Raw genomic sequence first — 19,557 nt, 5'->3', positions numbered from 1 at the left:
AGGCATTATAATTAATTGTTAAAATGTATGACCCCCTCCTTAGAGGTCAAACTAATGAACATAGGAGTAATATTGGGATTTAAAAATTGCTATTTGGTAACCATCACTGTAATAATTGTTTTAGGCAAAAAATTATCAACGGATGCTAAAATATATGAACAATGTGTGGCTATTTAGATATTTGCATAATCTCAAAGACTTTGGGTAGTTATATATTTTTGAAGTAACTTCCCACAAGATAGTTACTGATTATAAAGAGAAATACCTTTTTCATGGTCACATCTGGTGGATACCAACCTAATTGAGTGATGAAAGTTAGCAGGCTAGTCATGAGATAAATCTGCACCACATATCTCTTCATGTCATGTACCAAGAAGGACACGATATCATCGCTGTGATAGTTTTGCCAAAAATATTTATATGTAACCATGAGGAAGCATGAAACAAATTGATGGATACTCTACAAAATAGCTGGCCTGTATTCTTGAAAAATGTCAAAGTCACGAAAGACAAAGGAACTATTCCACATTACAGGAGACTACAAAGAAATGATAATTAAGTGCAGGGAACCTGGAGTTGATCCCGGACTCAATAAGGACATTAGGGGGATAATTGGTGAAATGTGAACAAGGTCTGTAGAGTGGACTAGGATTTTGTATGGAAGTTAATTCTTGAATTTAATAACTATACAGCAGCTATGTAAGAAAATGCATTTTTCGTAAAATACTCTTCACAGTATTAAGGGGTAAAGGGATATCATGTCTGCATCTTACTTTGAAAAAAATTCTTTTAGTGATCTCTGATTATAAACAAGTAATAACGTAAGTGTGGCAAAAAGGTAACCTTTTGAGGCATTGGGAGTGAAAGGTAGGAGGATTCTTTGTAATGGTTTCCAAATAGTTTTGTACATCTGAAATTGCTTTTTAAAATTTAATATACACCCCCATTTTAGCTTTTGAGGTTCATGTTTGAATCAGACCACAAAATATTGAGTGGGATTTAGAAGGGCCACTAGGGAGGTGGGGCAGACTCCAGGCTAATGCAGCAGAAGCAAAGGCGTGCAGCCCAGGAAACAAGATCTGGGTCCTCACAAGAGACCCAGGAGGCTGGCCTGCCTTGAGAGCTGCCACATGCTCTCAAGCAGCAAACACAGATAGATGGATGTTGGATAGGTGAGTGGGAAGGCTATGCAAGGTAAAAAGCTTACAGTGGAATTGTCACTTAATGCAGAGGGAACTTTCTTGTGCAGAAATATCCTACCTTTGGCTATGGAAGAGGATGTTGTGTTATTCCATTCAGGCCACTGTAACAAAATACCATGGCTGGGTGGTGTATAAACAACAGAAATTTATTTCTCACGGTTCTGGAGGCCAGGAGGTCCAGTATCACGCCTCTGGCATGGTCAAGATCTGTTGAGGGTCTGCTTCCTGGTTTACAGCCAGCGCCTTCCTGCTGTGTCCTCACATGGTGGAAGGGAGCTAGCAAGGTCTCTGGAGCCTCTTTTATATAAATCTAATCCCATTTTGGAGGATTCAAACTTCATGTCCTAATCACTCCCAAAGACCACCCCCCCATCTCCTAGTAGCATCACATCAGGCATTACAATTTCACCATATGGAGTTTGGGGGAACACAGATATTCAGTCATCAAAGATGTATTAAGCTATTTATGGTATAGAGAGATTTCAAATATAATAAGCATTTAGAGAATTAATGTACAGCAGCAATCTAGAAGCATCGGTCTGTTCAGTCATTTGTAAGTTTTGGCTAACATTTATTCACTGAGCAAGACCTTTGAAAAACATCGTTTCTTTTAAGTATATATTAATTTACAGTAATTAATTTACAGTAATCCTCCACAGTAAACCCAAACGATATAGATTTACTCTAGAAAGCTATTCAGTTTTATAAAAATGTGTGAGAACTTTAGAGATGAAATCAGGAACTTAGATCCCAGCACCTGGGGGTTGTGAGGAAACCACACGGAGCTCTAAATCAGGAAGTAAGTCTGGCAAAAGGTTTTGGTTGTTATAGAAGGCAAAACTGAATACCAAGACCCAGTACATTTAGTTAGCATGCATGCTCTAGTTACATCCTCTGAGTATACTGAGTTAATAACATAATTTCTTAAAGTTAAAAAAGACCCGTGTTGTCATTTCTGTAAGTCTCAGTAGTAACACCTACTTCTCTTTTCCTCTCTCCCTGTCCTTTCCCATCCCTGCCATAAAATTATCCACTGTTTCTTTAAATCACATTTAATTAGGTTTGTTTTGTTTGTTTGTTTCTTTTGTTTTTTTTCCCCTGTTGCCTCATCTTGGTAGCAGGTAAATCCTGAATTTCTAATAAGTGCAAATGCATTAAAGAAGATCACAGGTTCAAGATTATTTGAACTTCACTGGCATAATTGTTAATATCTCTATTGTCCCCTGGGATATGTAGGATTACATCAATTAAATTGGTCTCTGTAACAGAACGCATTAACCATAAATGTGACGACTTTGTCTTCCCCAGAACCCTTTAGGTATTTAATTTGCTTGCCTGTAATAGATTGTCAGAGCAGTAAACGTGAGGCAAGTAATGTAAGTGGTGTAATGATGGTAATTATCTGAATGGATCGATTGTAGTGTTATTGCAACATGATATTGTGGGTAGGAGTGAGATAGAGACATCCCATATAAATTCCCATTTTCAGCTTTACTTCCTTACACAGTTTTTCCAAGACGTTTAAAGTGAAAACAACGTAAACTGGCATTGCCATTCTCTCCTTTATCTATTCCCATTATCCTTTGTGCAGTTGCCTTACTGAAACCAGCAGACCCCACACAAGCTCAATTTCTCCAAAGAAAGCAGCAACTTTATAGAATTGGAATTCTGGCAGTTCCCCTGTGATTCACAGTATTCAAATATTTGAACTGGAAGTCGCTTTGTAGATTGGCTAGGCTGTTCCCTTCATTTATTACCTAAAGAACTGTAAACCCAGCAACATTAAATGGCTCGCTAAAGGTTTCATGATGAGTATTGCCATATAGACTGCCACACTGGGGCTAGAACCTAGAACCGGTCCTCCCACCTCGACTGAGGGAGGACCTGGGAGGTAACACCAGCTGCAGGTATGAATGAAGTTCAGTGTGACAGGCCACAGCAGTCCCTGAAGGAAATAGCAGCGATCAAAAGGAAACAGCTTTCAGTTGAGTGTTGGGAGGTGGGGGGAGGGGGGGGGTGGAAACGAAGAGAAGAAACAGCCTAGGAATAACCAATATTGAATAAGCAGATAATCAGCAGGAGGTGGAATCACTGGACGGTGTGGCAGATGTCTACCCATGACAAGAATGTAGGAAAGAAGTCAAAGTCGAGTATTAGTACTGGTACCTGAAGAAGAAACAGGGGTTTGAATCCTGGGACTCAAACCAGGAATAGGGTGAGATGATCTAACACTAGCAAGACCACATCCAAAAAGGCTTCTCCCAGCAATTTCCCTCAACTTTTGTGCCCCGTTGTCATTTGATCACTGGACCTGAATTTCATTGTTGATTAAACTAACAAACTGGTCTAAAGCTGGAGCTTTTAATATATCTGTCAAAGAAAACATTGCAGTCATCAGAGGCACAAAGAAAACCACATATGATCCATGTCTTCTGAGTTACTGGAAAATAGAACATTAGAACTCCAAATCACTGTTAAGTAGAAAGATAAAAATGAAATATCCACAGAACAAAGGCTACAAGCCTGTGTGTCCCAGGCGAGGGTGGGAGCAGAGGGTGTGGGGAAAACATTCCCAGTACTGGCCATGGAGACGGGAAGTGCCCAGTGCTGGCTGTAGGGCAGGGCTTGAAAGTGCGGGGGACCTGAGGTAACTGTCTCAGAAAAGCAACATTTCTGGAGAGAGGGAAGCAAGGAAAAAGGAAGAGGTGCCATTTGAAGATCTGGTTCTGATAGAAAAAGGAAGAGGGAAAATTCTAAGATGCTAAAGAAATGAAGAAAAATATATGACCACCTCCTCCAATCATCATGTATTAAAGAAGCTAAAACAAGGATAGGTGCAGGGTCGAAGAACGGGACGTGAATGTGAAACATGCTGATTTAAGCAGAAAGAATGTGACAAGAGGATTGGTAGGAATTGTGGCATATGTAATTGCAGAGGGCCAAGGGACATCATTGTAACTTGATAGTAACAATAAAGGAAGACACAGAAGGGAGTAGAGAACACTATAAATGAACCTGTAAGAGGTGGAGGGCCGTGGAGGACAAGGGGTGGGAGAGGAAGTGACCCCTTGCTGAGTATATCTTTTAGTATAGTTTTGACACTGGGAATCATATTAACACTTTCTATATTCAAAAATGGAGGTGAAATGCACAAGAAGAGAAATTAAATGTTACTACCATCAGAAACAAATGGACTGAACTGCAGGAAGGAATGAATAGCATAACCATTATGAAAGGGGGACAGTTACCAATCTAGTAACTTTTGAACACAATATTGTTACTATGTATACCTGCATTCTAAAGAAAAAACAAATTGTGAACTCTTCTTACTACTGTTTTTCATAGTGTAACAATTTTGTATGCGCAGTAGTGTTGAATAAATGAATAAATGTAATAATAGTGAATGCCTGTGTTCTCCCTGCAGAAAAGGAAGACCCAAATAAGAAAAGGAGAAGGCAAGGAAGAATTCTGTAAGGGATGGAGTGTGTGTGTGTGTGTGTGTGTGTGTGTGTGTGTGTGTGTGTGTGTAGGTGTAGTGAAGAGAAGAAGAGAGAAACCCTTTTACTGAAAGGGACTGGAAGAAATGACCTCTCAGTAGCAATGGGAACACATTAACACTCAGATCATAGTTTCCAAATATCATTCCCCAACAAAAAGCAAACATGATTCCTTAGAGAAATAGCTGATTTCAGGAATGGGGCAGAGAAAAAGCAAAGTGGGCTTGAAACATTTTCTTGTGCCTAAAAAGAGTCTTTTCTCAAAGTTATGGAAATATGGGGGCTCAGTCGGTTAAGCATCTGACTTTTGACTTCGGTTCAGTCATGATCTCATGGTTCGTGGGATCAAGCCCTGTGTGTGGCTCTAGGCTGACAGAGCCTGTTTGAGAGTCTTCTCTCCCTCTGTCTCTGCCCCTCCCCAGCTTTGTGCTCTCTCTCTTTCTCCAACTAAATGAATAAACATCAAGAAAAATGATGGAAACATGTCAAAAGGCACAGGTTACAAGGGTTCACCTTTCCAAAGTTGGAACAATTTGGGCATCAAAATAAATTCAGTAATGACTTAGAACCCTTTCAATAATATAAGAGCCCATGTATTCATATAAGTAAATAATAAATAGGAAAAGCACTTTCTTAGAAAAGAATGCAAACTCATAAGTGTAAGTAGAATAATGGAGTGAGAAATCAACATGTGCAAACATAATAATCATTGATTCAGGCAAGATTCAATGGTTGCTAAGATAAATTGATAAAAGTTTGATGAGAAATAGTACATTTTCATAGTCTAAAAACATCTCTGCATGATTTATTTATTAACTACAAAAGGCAAGTGATTTTGAAATACATTTGGCAGACCCCACCTTAACCACATGATCAAAGTTAACATGTCCAATAACAGGTATATGGATATGATAGAATTATGTGCACTGAGAAGGACCCAGCATCACACACACACACACACACACACACACACACACACACACACACACACCACTTTTGTGCTATTCCTGACAAGTGTGCAAGAGGAAACTTGAAACAGACCCAAATTAAGGGACATTCTACAAAATAATTGACCTGTGTTCTTCCAAGAAAGAAAAAAGGAAGGAAGGAAGGAAGGAAGGAAGGAAGGAAGGAAGGAAGGAAGAAAGGAAAGAAGGAAAGAAGGAAGGAAGGAAAGAAGGAAGGGAAGGAGGGAGGGAGGAAAGAAAAAAAGAAAAAGAAATTAATGACATGAAAGACCAAAGGATTGTTCCAGATTAAGAGATCCAATATGGGTGACAAATAGATTCAATGCCTGACCCTGGATAGGTTTTAGGACTGGAAAAAAAAAATTGCTATAATGACATTATTGGAACAATGGATGAGTTGAAATAGGTACTGAAGATAAGATTGTTGTATCGTATGAATTAATATTTCGTGAATTTGACAACTGTACTTTGGTTGTGTAAGAAAATGGAAACATACACAAAAGTATTTAGGGATAAAGCACATCATGCCTGAAGTTCCCTCTCAAGTTTCAGGGAAAAACAATGAAAGAAAGAGATGATGATCTATCAAATGTGGCAAAATGTTAACAGCTGGTGGCTCTGAGGAGAAGGTATGAGGGAGTTCTTTCCACTTTCAAATTATCTGCAAGTTTGAAATTATTTCAAATAGAAAGTTAAAAAAACAGGTAGGAGGAAACTATAAGGGGAAAATGTTGATCTTTCTTTCTAACACCTAGAAATCACCATCGTTGTTTTGAGGGAAAAAATGGATTTAGAACTCTATACCCCCGCTTCCAAATGTCAAGACAGGTTGTGGTGAAGGGGTAGGTAGTGAAGGGTAGGTAGAAGCCTGTTTGCTTGGGGGAGCTTGTTTGGGGGAGCAGGGTGTGTGGTCAATGTTGCAGCCTTGGGAAGGGTTAACTTGGACAGTTCAGGATTCAGACTAGAGCCAGTAGTAGCTGAAGGGGACCCAGGTCACCAGATGTGGAGGGCAGTGCCCATGTCACCATTTCATGTTCCTTCTAAAACCTAATATGCTGATGAGCGTGACGTTTTCCCGTTTTTATTCCACTTGTAACATATTCAACCTAGTATCCTATAGTAACCTATTTAACATTCAGACACCCACATGGTTCTGGGGAGCAGAGAGGCAGTAATTTTTAAAAGGGAGGGGGAGGGGGAGGGACTCAAATATAGTAAAATTCTTAAATTTCTCATTATATTCTTATGTTCAAAAGCCATTGCTTAACAAGGAAAGCCACGTGTTTGGTTTGCATTTGGAATTATGCTTTCATGAATATACCTGAGATTCTTTTCTATGGCCTAAACAAATATTGGGTTGTGAAACTGTGACAGGTCTTAATGAAGTGGATTAAGGCATTTCTTACATTGACATTTTCATAGAATGAAATAAACATTGTAATCTTTTTACAGAACGCTCTCATATCAGGCCATGATTTTATTTGCTACCTGTTCAGAATATCAAGTTTTTGCATTTCTTGAGATGGTAATGTACTTTTGTGAACAAGTTGATAGGACACAAGTCATCCCTGAGTTATTTATAATAGTACTTAGAGCAAACTTGTCAAAGATTCTTCTCAAAGATTATTTTGGATCCTGAGGAGGTATATTTAGTAACTGTATTGAATAAGCTGTCACCTAACACAACATTTCATTGATTTATTTGTATTATTTTTGTATCTCACTGCAGGCAGAGAATTCAGCATTGGCTTTGGAAAATGAAAATCAAAGGGAACAGTATGAGAGATGTCTTGATGAGGTAAGTGGAGTAGAAAGGCTCTTCACAAAAGGCTGAACTATTTAGGATTCCCTTGGTCAGATCTTAATATAGGTCTGTTAGCAGCCTCCACAGAACATTAGCATTTTGATCTCCAAAGGAAGGTTGCAAACATGTATGTGGACACTGAGAAGGAAGGTCAGCCTCTCCCTCCCTCCCTCTTCCCTTCTCTTCCTATTTCACTGTACAGGCATCTGTAAATTCCTTTTGGTTACTACTTAATATTCTTGTGGCACAGTTGAGGTATGCCTCACTGTATGATAAATTTCTTCCGCCCAGTAAGTGTGATTCCAGGCTGTGAATGAGAAAAGCTATGTCAAGGCATGCTGCATCGCCAGTTGGATGCCGTGTCTGAAAAAGCAAACCCTCGATGTAGTGGGTGGGGATGACGTTCACAGTTGGCAGCCGGAGGGAAAGGATCAGTAGATTGAGAACAAGCCACAAAGAGAAAGGGAAGTGAGGAAGAAAATTTGAACAGAGTGGAAGAAGACAGAGCCACACGTGTGAGTAAACCCGGTAAGTATTATTTGATGATAATAAAGAGACGAAGGCAAGGATGGTGGGAAAGGGGAAAATTGAAGAGTGTGTGGGGCCCTCGTTCTGCTCACAGCCATTCCCCTCACACTCCACCCCGGATCATACCCTCAGCCCCCGCTGGATCATCCAACCGGGATTGGCTTTTCACCTCACAGACACGCTCTCATCTGGGATTTTGTTGGCGACTGTGGTTATTACTTTAACGGGATGGCTTTTTTAGTCATCTGTCCAAATAAAGATAAAACTAGCATATATCTGTCTGTTCATCTTAAGGTTTGTTATGAAATGCTGACACAGGTTTTAAGAAAGTATGAAAAGCTACGTTTAATCGCATTCCATTACCTTACTGGTGGAAACTAGCATATATATCTTCAGTCTTTTTCTCCTCACTAACAATTAGGAAAATCTTTTCCAAAAAACCCCTCTTGATCTTTCTTCCCCTTCCCCACACTGTCCCGGGAGGTGACAGGTGACGCCATAAAGAACACAGGTTCGAATCCCAGTTATGACATTATTGCTGCCACCTTACACCTTCCCCCCCTCCCTCCAAACCCAAAGTGGCCTCTCTCCTCAGAGTTGCAGTTGGGGCTGCTGTTTTCCTACACCGGGGATTCTCAAAATGTGACCCCTGAACCCAGCAGCATCAGCCTCACCTGGGAAGTTGTTAGAAACGCAGATTCTGAGGCCCCACAACAGACATCCAGACTAAGGGACTCTGGGAGCGGGCCCAGCAATCTGTGTGTTCACAGGCCCTGCAAGCAATGCTGATACACCCTACAGTTTGAGACCCACTGTCTTCATAGCCGGGACCACCTTGCCTTATGGTTACTGATGTGTGGTTGAAGAACCCTCACCATGTTTCCAGAAAGTTCTTTAATTGTTTAATATTTCTAGCCATATGTATTAGTTACTCAAGAAAAATGGCATTTGCAGTACTCTGCCCTGTCAGGACTTAAAAAGACTCAGAATCATCTTTACAAGGCCCCAAATTGAAAGAATAGCTGAAGTAAGTTGACATAAGTGGGGAACGATGACTCAGTCTAGCAAAGCCAGTTTAGCACTTCTAAACCCTGTCCCCCAGGCTCTTGGTCCAACAAAGTTTAGGGCAAGAAAGACCAGATACATCCAAGGATATTGAAAGAAACAGATATTGCCCTTGGGCCATATGTATCGATCAGCCAGGTTTCACTTCAACCTCCTGTACAGAATTTCTGAGAAAACCATATCTGTATTCAGAAGTCAAATTTATGTGAATCACACCATAGAAACTTCTTATTTGTCCCAGTTCTCCCACTGGTCATCCCTCCCCATCACTCAAAAAGCTCACAGCACTTCTTCATGGAAACTCATAGTCTTGTTTTCCATATGCTCCCTCTGCCAGCATGCTGAAGGTTTTGTCGGGATGTGTCAAGCCAACCATAATTTTTCATCCACAGAACCATTTCGCGTGGAGTTTCTTCTGAAGACAGAATTTTTAGAGGGAGAGTCCCTCTGTTCTTGATTGCAAAAATTAACTGTTGCCAAAGAGGTGATTGGCAGCTCAGAACCCCTCTTAGCAGTACAGATGTTTTGTATTCATGATACTGGCCCCTGATTACACATGCCAGTTGTTTTGAAACTAATTGCATGAGGGTAGACAATCCATTTCCATGCATTGTAAGAGAACGTTCTCAAAGGGGTAGTTGAGTGTAGTAATAATGCCAACTGGAAATTGTTTTCAAGGCTTTTTAGACTAATTAGACAAACTAACAAGGTAAGGCCTCGTGTACGCTATTTCCTTGCTAGTGGGTTTCATAAAACATACACAAGTGGGTATAATCTAAATTTAAAATGTGCTTCAATCCCTTTTGCACTGATTGTTATTTTCTGGGAAAAGAAAAACATGTTGAGGATTTGAGAAAAACGCTTGGGAGTAGGAAATCCCCTCTGTGTATTCTTAAAAAGGGGTATGTTTATTAGAAGGACGCAGAGCCACATCCAGACACACACACGGGCTTGCCAGAACACACGCATGCCCACACACTTCACCACTTCACATCGCCTCTGCTGCTACCTAGATCCTCATCTCCTTGCCTTGCAATACAAAGGCAACACCAAGGATTTCTTAAGCAGGTTGGAGGTTTTCATGTTTGAGTCTAGTTTCTTCATCTAGCTGTTTGACATACAGTTTGCTAGCAAACAGTGAATTTCTGTTTATTCTCACTAATGCTTTGCCCATAATTCCTTTAGAACTGACTAATTCCCATGGACAGAAGGATAATGACACATATAAAAATAAGCAAAAGAACATTTTCTCAAACCATTGCCTTACATCTAGATGGATTCAGTCTATCCTATAAGTATTTGTTGGGTGTCAGTGTCACGCAGACCTGGAAAGTCAAGGTGGTCCCAGCCTGGCAGAAGAAGTGAGGGGGATGCTTAATCACAGAAGAATGAAATGAGAGACACTCACACAGAAAATGAGGTGCACTGGGGCCTTTGAGAACATATAAGACAGTCACCAAAGAGCAGGAGAGACAGTGGGTGAGTCAGCAGTGAAGGGGACAGAACTGAAAGGGCGTCTTTAGCCAAAGGAGCTGGAGCAGGTGAAGCCCAAGTGACTCTCACCCTTAGCTGCACTTCAGAGTTACCTGGGGAGGTTTAAGAATACTGCCAACTGGGCTTCACCTTGGAGATTTTGATCCAATTCTAGTCTAAAGTGGGGCCTGGGTGTTAGAAATTTTGAAGACTCCAGGGAGTTGCAATATTCAGCCAAGATTAAGAACCGTTGCACTTAGGCCCTCTGAATGCTATGCTTTAGAGAACATTTTCAGAAAGTGTCAGTAAGAAGATAGAAGCTCTTCCAAACTTGGATATGATGATAGAAGAGCAACAGACCCATGTGGAAATTTTGGGTTATTTCTAGTTCCTCAACAGTATCTGAGCAAGCAAAAAGTAAATCCTGTCAAAGTGTGTTTCTGGGCCCATTCTGCAGAAAGATGTGCAGCAATTGCTAAACATGCAGATGTTCAAAGCACAAAAGACCTCGAATAGCCAAAGCAATCTTGAAAAAAGAAAAACAAAGGTGGAGGCATCATAATTATGGACTTCAAGCTATATTCCAAAGGCGTAGTCACCAAGATGGCATGGTACTGGCACACAAACAGACACATAGATCAGTGGAAGAGAAGAGAAAACCCAGAAATGGCCCCACAACTATATGGTCAACTGATCTTTGACAAAATAGGAAAGAATATCCTAAGGGAAAAAACAGTCTCTTCAACAAGTGGTGCTGGGAGAACTGGACAGCAATATGCAGAAGAATGAAACCAGACCACTTACACCATATACAAAAATTAATTCAGTATGCATAAAAGACCTAAATGTGAGGCCAAAATCCTAGGGGAGAACACAGGCAGCAACCTCTTTGACATCAGCCACAGCAACTTCTCACTCGATACATCTTCTGTGGCAAAGGAAAGAAGCAAAATGAACTATTGGGACCTCATCAAGATAAAAAGCTCTGCACAGCAAAGGAAACAATCAACAAAATTAAAAGGCAACCGACAGAATGGGAGAAGATATTTGCAAATGACATATCTGATAAAGGATTAGTATCCAAAATCAACACCCCCTCCCCAAATAATTCAATTTAAAAAATAGGCAGAAGACATGAATAGACATTTTTCTGCAGAAGACATCCAGATGGCTAACCGACACATTAAAAGATGCTCAACATCGTTCATCATCAGGGAAATGCAAATCAAATCTACAATGAGATATCACCTCACACCTGTCCAAATGGCTAAAATTAACACAGGAAACAACAGGTGTTGGTGAGGATGTGGAGAAAGGGGAACCCTCTTACACTGTTGGTGGGAATGCAAACTGGTGCAGCCAGTCTGTAAAACAGTATGGAGATCCCCCAAAAAGTTAAAAATAGAACTACGCCATGACCCAGCAATTGCACTACAAGGTATTTACCCAGAGGATACAAAAATACGGATTCAAAGGGATACATGCATCTGGATGTTTATAGCAGCATTATCTACAATAGCCAAAGTATGAAAAGAGCCCAAATGTCCACTGACGATGAATGGATAAAGAAGATGTGGTCTATGTATGCAATGGAATATTAGTCAGCCATCAAAAAAAATGAAATCTTGCCATTTGCAACCACGTGGATGGAACTAGAGTGTATTATGCCAAGCCAAATAAGTCAGTCAGAGAAAGACAAATATCATATGATTTCAGTAATATGTGTAATTTTATAAACAAAATAAATGAACATAGGAGGGAAAAAAGAGAGACAAACCAGAAAGGAGATGCTTAATATAGAGAACAAACTGAGGGTTACTCAAGGAGAGGTTGTAGAGGTAGGGGAGATGGGCTAAATGGGTAATACGGATTAAGGAGTGCACTTGTAATGAGCACTGGGTGTTACATATAAGTGATGAATCACTAAATTCTACACCTGAAACTAATATTACACTATATGAAAACTAACTGGAATTTAAATAAAAATTTGAAAAATAAATAAAAATGATGCAGAAAAAAATAAAAATACGTGCAGATCCTCATACCTCACTCAGTTAAATAGCTGAAAATCCAAGCAGAATGGAGTGTGAGGAAATTGGCCACCTAACAGATTTCCTAGGCAGAGCCTTTGCACACAGAAGTTAGAGAACCTGCCTTCCCCTTCAAACCATCAGAATAGGGTGAGTTCCTTATAGTCAGTAAGGATCCACATTTGAGGTCTTTGACTTTTCTGTGCTCTCTATTTCAGAGCACAATGGCAGGAAAAACTAGACTTTGGAGGTAGTTCAGTAAAAGAAAAAAAGAAGCCCCAGAATTTCTTTTAAACCAAGGCTAAATAAAGGCAATAGTACGTTGTTAAGGGCAGTTCTGACCTTCCTCTCTGATTCCCATGCTGTAAGCCAGGACTTTTGGAATCATCAGACATTCTCAGTGCGTGTCCCTCACTTGGGTCCTAAGGAATCTTGAAAAGCAGTGTCTTATCGATGGAGATGGGGGGTGATCCTGCTTGTGGCTTTCACATGCTTCAAATGCCCATTGCAAGAATGGACCAGGAAATCAACAGATAAGGGACCTCTTGTGTCTGCTCCAGACTCTAACCACCATGAAGCAGCACCCGTGTTCTATTCACCATTATTTCTCCAAGATCCAGCATAATCTGTAGCCCATACTATGCACTTGATGTGTATTTGTTGAATGACTAAATTAATGAATGGAGATTACCAGCCCCAAATTAATTTCCCAGTTAATTTTCCCTGCAATCCCACATACACATTTAGATGATTTTCTCCCACTCCCAGTATTTTACAGAGCAAGTAAATAATATAGGTACTTAGTGATTCATATTTATACATGCATATTATAAACGCACACATGCAAACACTTCATTCCTATGTAAATAACATCTTTTATTCTCAAACCATTCTTCATTAACTACTTACCCGAAAATGCATTTTAGTCTTTGAAGTTCAAATGTTCAGATTCAGATCTAACTTTCATTGGGTGACTGCTTTTTATCAGGTACTGTCCACGGTGGTTTTTCCGGTTATAGTTATCATCTCATGCACTTTTCACCACTTGAGAGGTAGTCAGTTCCCCCTCCTCCATAGATGTATAGAGTTAAGCTGCCCCCCCACCCCCATACATATCAGTGTATAATCAACACAGGCAGCATTTGAACCCAAGTCCTTCTCGTGATTCTGCCCAATACTCCACTCGCTCACCCCCAGCTGTCTCAGTATGATAAATCAAACTCAGAAGCATTGAAAATTTCTCCAAAGCACAATTTCCAAAACTTGTCCTTTCTTACCAAGGTTTTTAAAGGGGCGTGCCGATAGGACACTTGCTCTGCATGATAAAATAGCACCTGCAAGGATGAAAGCAGGACTGTGAGGCAGGAGGAGCCCTGTCAGAGCTTGGTGCATTTTGAGTTTCTCACTCTACCACCCTTGACCCAGCCCTGGATGTCCTCTGGATGTGGTGAGGATTGGCTCCCTCTTGGAATAAGTGTGGTTTATTCCCCACCAGTGTGACTTCACATCCAGCCTCAGGGATGATTTTGAAAGAGCAGACAATACCGCAGCCCTGACTCCTCCCTCTGCCCACCTGCTTCCTGGGGAGTGCAGCGGCAACAGGGGACTGGGGGTGGGAGATGCCACCTGGAAGCCTGCTGGAGAAGAAGAAGAACAAAGACCTGTGTGGGTGGAAGATGAACCCGGTATCAGAGGGGCTGGCTTGTGTGAGAGAATTCTTACCCAGGGGAAAAGAGAGGTTCCTGGGCTCTCTCCTTGGCATCTCGGGCTCCCCTATAGTCCTGCTCCACTGAGGCAGAGCAGGGAGGTCTCCACAGAGAGCCTAAGACAGGTTGTTAAAACAAGCCAGAGGCTTAAGGACTGTCAGCTTTGCTCAGTGTGTCTCAAGTCCCCTTGGCCCAGCCCAGCTGCTATTTTTCCTTTCTTTGGAGAGAAAAGCTGTCAGGTGACACTGGAAGTTATTTGTTCTCATTAGCTGGGCCTGTGGGTGTGTGATTATTTGCAACCCAAGTGCTAAGGGCGTAATTCTATGATGAGGGCAGGGGCCCATTCCAGGGGTCATCTTGTGAACCTATTAGAGGTTGCAGGCGCAAGCTCCAAACAGCTGTTCTATTGATGCTTCGGGGAAGCTGGCTGTTAAAAGTAGTAATGAAACCCAGGAAACTGTCTTTATAGACAGTACCCGGGAAAGCATTTGTACAAACCGGCCTGCTCTTCTGCAGAAGACCTGCGAGTCCTTCTGGGTAATATAACCCCATGTCAGTAGGTAAAGAAATAATGCATTCGTGTATCTTTGTTCAATTATTAGGTAGAGCAATTGTCCAAAGTACCTGCCAGAAGGAGCTGTGTCAGAGATGGAGCCTATAGGGCAACATACTCGGATTGCAAAGATAGAACGTATTCCCTCCTGCGGGCTGTTACAGTTAGGATATTCATTTATGTCTCCCGTTAAATCATGGAGAGAGCTATTTTATGTGACCACTGTTCCACAGCCCGGTTTAAGTGAGGGACCAGTTTGGAGAAAGGAAAGAAAATATTGATATTAGGCAGTTTTATGAGACTGTAAATCAAATCCAAAGTTTGAGATCCAAAAGCATTAAATTATTTATGGTATGAATTAATTTGGGTGCCTTGTTCCTGATTCAAGCTGCGTGAATAGTTGAATTCTTCTGTTGTTGTATTTTTTTTTAATTTGCCAAGAATAAAATGGATGACCTCCAGTTTGACTTTAAATTCTCAGTGACTTACGAATTGGAATGAATGTTTAAAAACTGAAAGATTTTCAAGATGACACTATTGGTCAATTTGTAGGACTGAATAACATTTATCACTGTTATGATCATGTGTAAATTAAATGCTAAAGGAAAAAGAAAAAATTACCAGTTAAGGAAAATACGGTTTAATTTTGTCTGTGAGATTCCTTACATATGTTTCTTTAACTTGGGATGGACTTCAAAAAAATAAATCAATAATGCTTTTATTTCAAAACTATAGTTAGGTTTAATGAAAGGTCTCTCTAATTTGCTTAATATCAGCAATGTAAATTTGGCAAGGATTCTGATAGGAAAAAAAAACCTCTTCTGCCTACAGTCCAACTAATCAATTATAGGTAATCTGATTTTAATCATTTACTGCTTGTGCTGTGAATGCCTCCGAACCACAGTTGATGACAGCCTGTATTTTAATTTTCTGTGAGACTTATTGGTAGCCAACTGTCGTTAAGGATGCACTACTTTGTCAATATTGAGTCAAGAAACAATTAAGCGCCATGAAAACATTCTTACCCTAATCTGTTCCACTATACTAGACAGGAGAACAAGCACACATAGTTGAGTATCACCAAAAAGAAATAGGTTATCAAGAGAAAAAGATGAAAGCGTGTCCGTCAGGCTTTGGTTGAATGTGAGAATTACCAAGATGATTACATGCCTATCACACTGTGTTATAATTGTGTTCTTGCAACTTCCTACTAGTTATATTCTCTTTGAACCAAGGAACACATTCCAGTCATCTAGCTTTGCAAATACTCTACATATTTATACTAAATAAATGAAGGAAGAAAGGAATGAGACATTAGACATTCTCCTGATGTCTAAGACATTTAAATATTGCTCTTCAAGGCTATAAGTTTCAGTGATCACATTAAGTGTATACAGTTTATGTACTACCTGAAAAACACTGTGTAATTCACCTGCCCACCTTAATTTTATCAATAGTAGCTATATGGGTATATAGCTTCAAGGTTATGGTCAAGTTTAGTGAGTGGCTTCCTATATAGTGTTTTTGAAACCTGCAGGTGAAAAAGAAGTGTTAGCACAAATGCACAGAGAAATGATGAATGGTTATCTAGAGAAAATGCCAGATCTTCAAAATACCAGAGACATGTTGCTAGTTTTATATGAGGCCCTTGGCTGGAATGGTGCACATACCCACTCCTAAACCATTCACTAAATGGAATTGCTGTGTTTGATTTAAATTAATCAAGATTCACCTTCTTGGGTTGAGAGGGGCTTCTACTGAGGAGAGCTTCTCCTACTGCCCTAACTTGACTGATACCTGAAAAAAAAACTAGGGTTATGTTAATATATGAGTTAGAACTCCATATGTTTGCATATTGGAGGAAACTAAAAAAAAAAAAAAGTAGACATTTATGTTTCCTCTCTCATAGAAGTATAGAGATAGTGCAACTAACTCCCTATATCATCAGGGCCAGGCTCAGTGACTTTCACTGTCAAGGTGGCTGCTGAGGTTCCAGCTATCAGTTTTATATCCTAGACAGGAAAAGGAAGAAGGGTGAGCCCTCTTCTTCTTAGATACTTTCTATAAGCCCAAGAAAAGTCTAGTTATAACTCATCAGTCGGAAGCTTGTCACAAAGTGACACTTAGCTACAAGGAAGGGTAGGGTATGTATTTGAATGTACTCAGCCAAAAAATCAGAGTTTATTACTTAGTAGAAAGGGGGAAATAGATACAAGAGTCACCAACTATCAGACTCTGCTACTGGTAGCAGTGACAAAAGGATGGCATAAATTAAGATATGGGGGATGTAAGAAGAACATAGGTAGAACGATGATTTGCTCTCATCCTTCACCATTCAAACCTATCTCTATTCCAAGTCATTTTAAATAGTGAAATAGTCACACAGCAGAAGTATAGGAAGGAGAGGCAAAGGACATTGTAAATCAGCAAAGTGTAGAAATTGTGTACAGATAATTAGGATTGTGTTTTACACTGTATCATTTTTTAGCCTTCTTGGAGTACTTTACATATGAAAGGATATTATTTTTCCAAATATGGAAATGTGGAAGTCAAGGTATGAATGATCTTTCCAACCTAACCATCTTAATTAGCAACAAGGTCACCTTTGGAAAAAAGAAAAATATTACCTAGAAGGATAGGCCTATTATGAAAATAATCAGGTTCTCTACATGGGGAGGAAAGAGGCAAATAAGGAGCTAATTAGGTAGAATAAGCTGTGGGAAACACATTGGTAAATTAGAGTCTATGCATCTAAAGTCTCATTATTATAAATGGCAACTCTTTCTTTATTTTTTAAAGGTAGCCAACCAAGTTGTGCAAGCTCTGCTCACTCAAAAGGTAGGTCACTTTCTGACTTATTATTTTCAAGGTACTTATGTGAATAGGTTGGAACTCATATTGTCAAACTAGGAAATTGTGATTGATAGATGCAATACTTTTCTATTTATTCACTTAGGTTAAAATTGTGTGTGTTTTAGATGGGCATACAAAGTAATATCAGTGACCAATAGAATCCTAAAATTCAAACTCTTGGTAAAGTAATAGAAGATGAAAGATTACCATGCACCCATTTATTTGGTAAATACAGACATTAAATATATCAGTGGATTCTTCCAATTCCTATAAAATGAATAGCCTTCATGGACAGCATTAACAGAAGCCTAAAATTCAGGGAAAAGGTCTTAGAGGTTAGGGGAATTATTTAATTTTTCTGGGTCTTAGTTCCTCTTCTGTAGAGTGGGGATAACATTTCCCCCCTCCCAGAACTGCAGTGGCCATTCTTTGAAAGAAAGCACACAGGGGAGTTCCTATAGGGATTGGTTCATGGTAAATGGAAAAAAAAAATGGCAGTGTTACATACTTGAAAGATGCTGACAGTAGATTTAAGCATTCTCACCACCAAACAAAGAAGCTACTGCGAGGTGTGGATGTGTTAGTTGTTTTGATCTTGGTAATCATCCCACTCTGTAAGGTGTAGCACATCATCACATTTTACACTTTAAATATATAGTTATTTTTGTCAATTATTCCTCAGTAAAGTTGAAAGATAAAAACAAGTGATGATTTTTGAGCATGAGATTTGTATGTCTTCTCCTATGCCATGTCCCTATTCTGGCTTCAGATAGTATGAAGATCAATCATGTCTTTGGGCCAGAATGGGCAGAGGGAGATAATTGCTCAAATTTGGCTGCTTTGGTCCATTTTATTGAAACTTTTCCATCTCTTTCTATAATGTTTTTCAGAAGCTAAATTCTAGTTCTTTCAGATTACTAAATCTGAAATTACCTCTCTGTGTATTCTGAATTGCCTCTCTGTGAGATGGGGACTTCCTCTGTAAAAGAAAATCTTAGATCATGTGGCATATTCTGGAATACATGGTTAATGATAGCAAAATAATTTGTGACATTTTAATTTTTTTTCATTAAACATAATTTTATTAGGGCTTGACCACTTCTCATGGAGATATGTAAATAAATATCATTTTTAATTTACACTATGGAGGCCTTGTGATAATATTTTTTGCTAGATTTTCTTCTCAACTACTTTTGTTAAAATATCATGGCTTTCTGTTTCAAATGATTTTAACTGGTTCAGATTTTGCATTAATATCACATAAATAAAGAGATTTAAGTACACCTATTAGGTTGAATTAGGTTCCAGTGTGAGTAACAGAGATCCAAAATAGTGGTAACTTAAATAACCTAAGCTATTATTTCTTTTTCATATCTAAATCTATAGGTAGGCAGTGTAGGGTTGATACAGTGACTCTGCTCCATAAATTCCATGAGGTCTCTGGTTTCTATCTTGTTATTCTGTGGAATATGACCTTCATTCCCAAGGTCACCTCACGGTCCAAAATGGCTGCTTAGCTCCAGCCAACACATCCCCATTACAGCCATCAGGAAGAAGGAAAAGCTGAAACAAATGAAGGTAAAGGGCACACACTAGCTGCCTTTTAAGAGAGACTTCCAAAAGCTTTCTTACCTCCCTATTTACATCTCCTTGAACAGACCTTAGTCACACAGCCACACCTAAGGAAGCTGACAATGAAGCCTTTATCCTGGGTATGTGCCCAGCTGAACATTGACCGTCCTAGTATTGTGGAAAAATGGGAAAAACAGATTTTTTGTGCATCTCACAATTTCTGTCACAAGATATTTGATTTTTTTTTCTTTTTCAAAGGCTTTAATTTCTCATTTGCTTTCCTCCTGGTGGAAACTCTTTGCTCAT

General features: G+C 39.7%; 1 protein-coding gene across 1 annotated transcript in view; it reads left to right on the top strand.

Annotated features, from left to right (window-relative positions):
• NCKAP5 (NCK associated protein 5) overlaps positions 1-19,557 on the top strand; it is a 729,314-nt gene that overhangs the window by 513,862 nt on the left and 195,895 nt on the right. The window contains exons 7-8 of the mRNA XM_042948658.1: positions 7,397-7,465; positions 17,626-17,664. Coding sequence (XP_042804592.1) covers positions 7,397-7,465; positions 17,626-17,664 — 108 coding nt within the window. The remainder of the gene's footprint in view (positions 1-7,396; positions 7,466-17,625; positions 17,665-19,557) is intronic.

This window comes from Panthera leo, chromosome C1 (genome assembly GCF_018350215.1).
Source record: "Panthera leo isolate Ple1 chromosome C1, P.leo_Ple1_pat1.1, whole genome shotgun sequence".
Lineage (NCBI taxonomy): Eukaryota > Metazoa > Chordata > Mammalia > Carnivora > Felidae > Panthera > Panthera leo.
The sequence above is the reverse complement of the archived record's forward strand: the minus strand, read 5'-3'. Positions and strand labels throughout refer to the sequence as shown.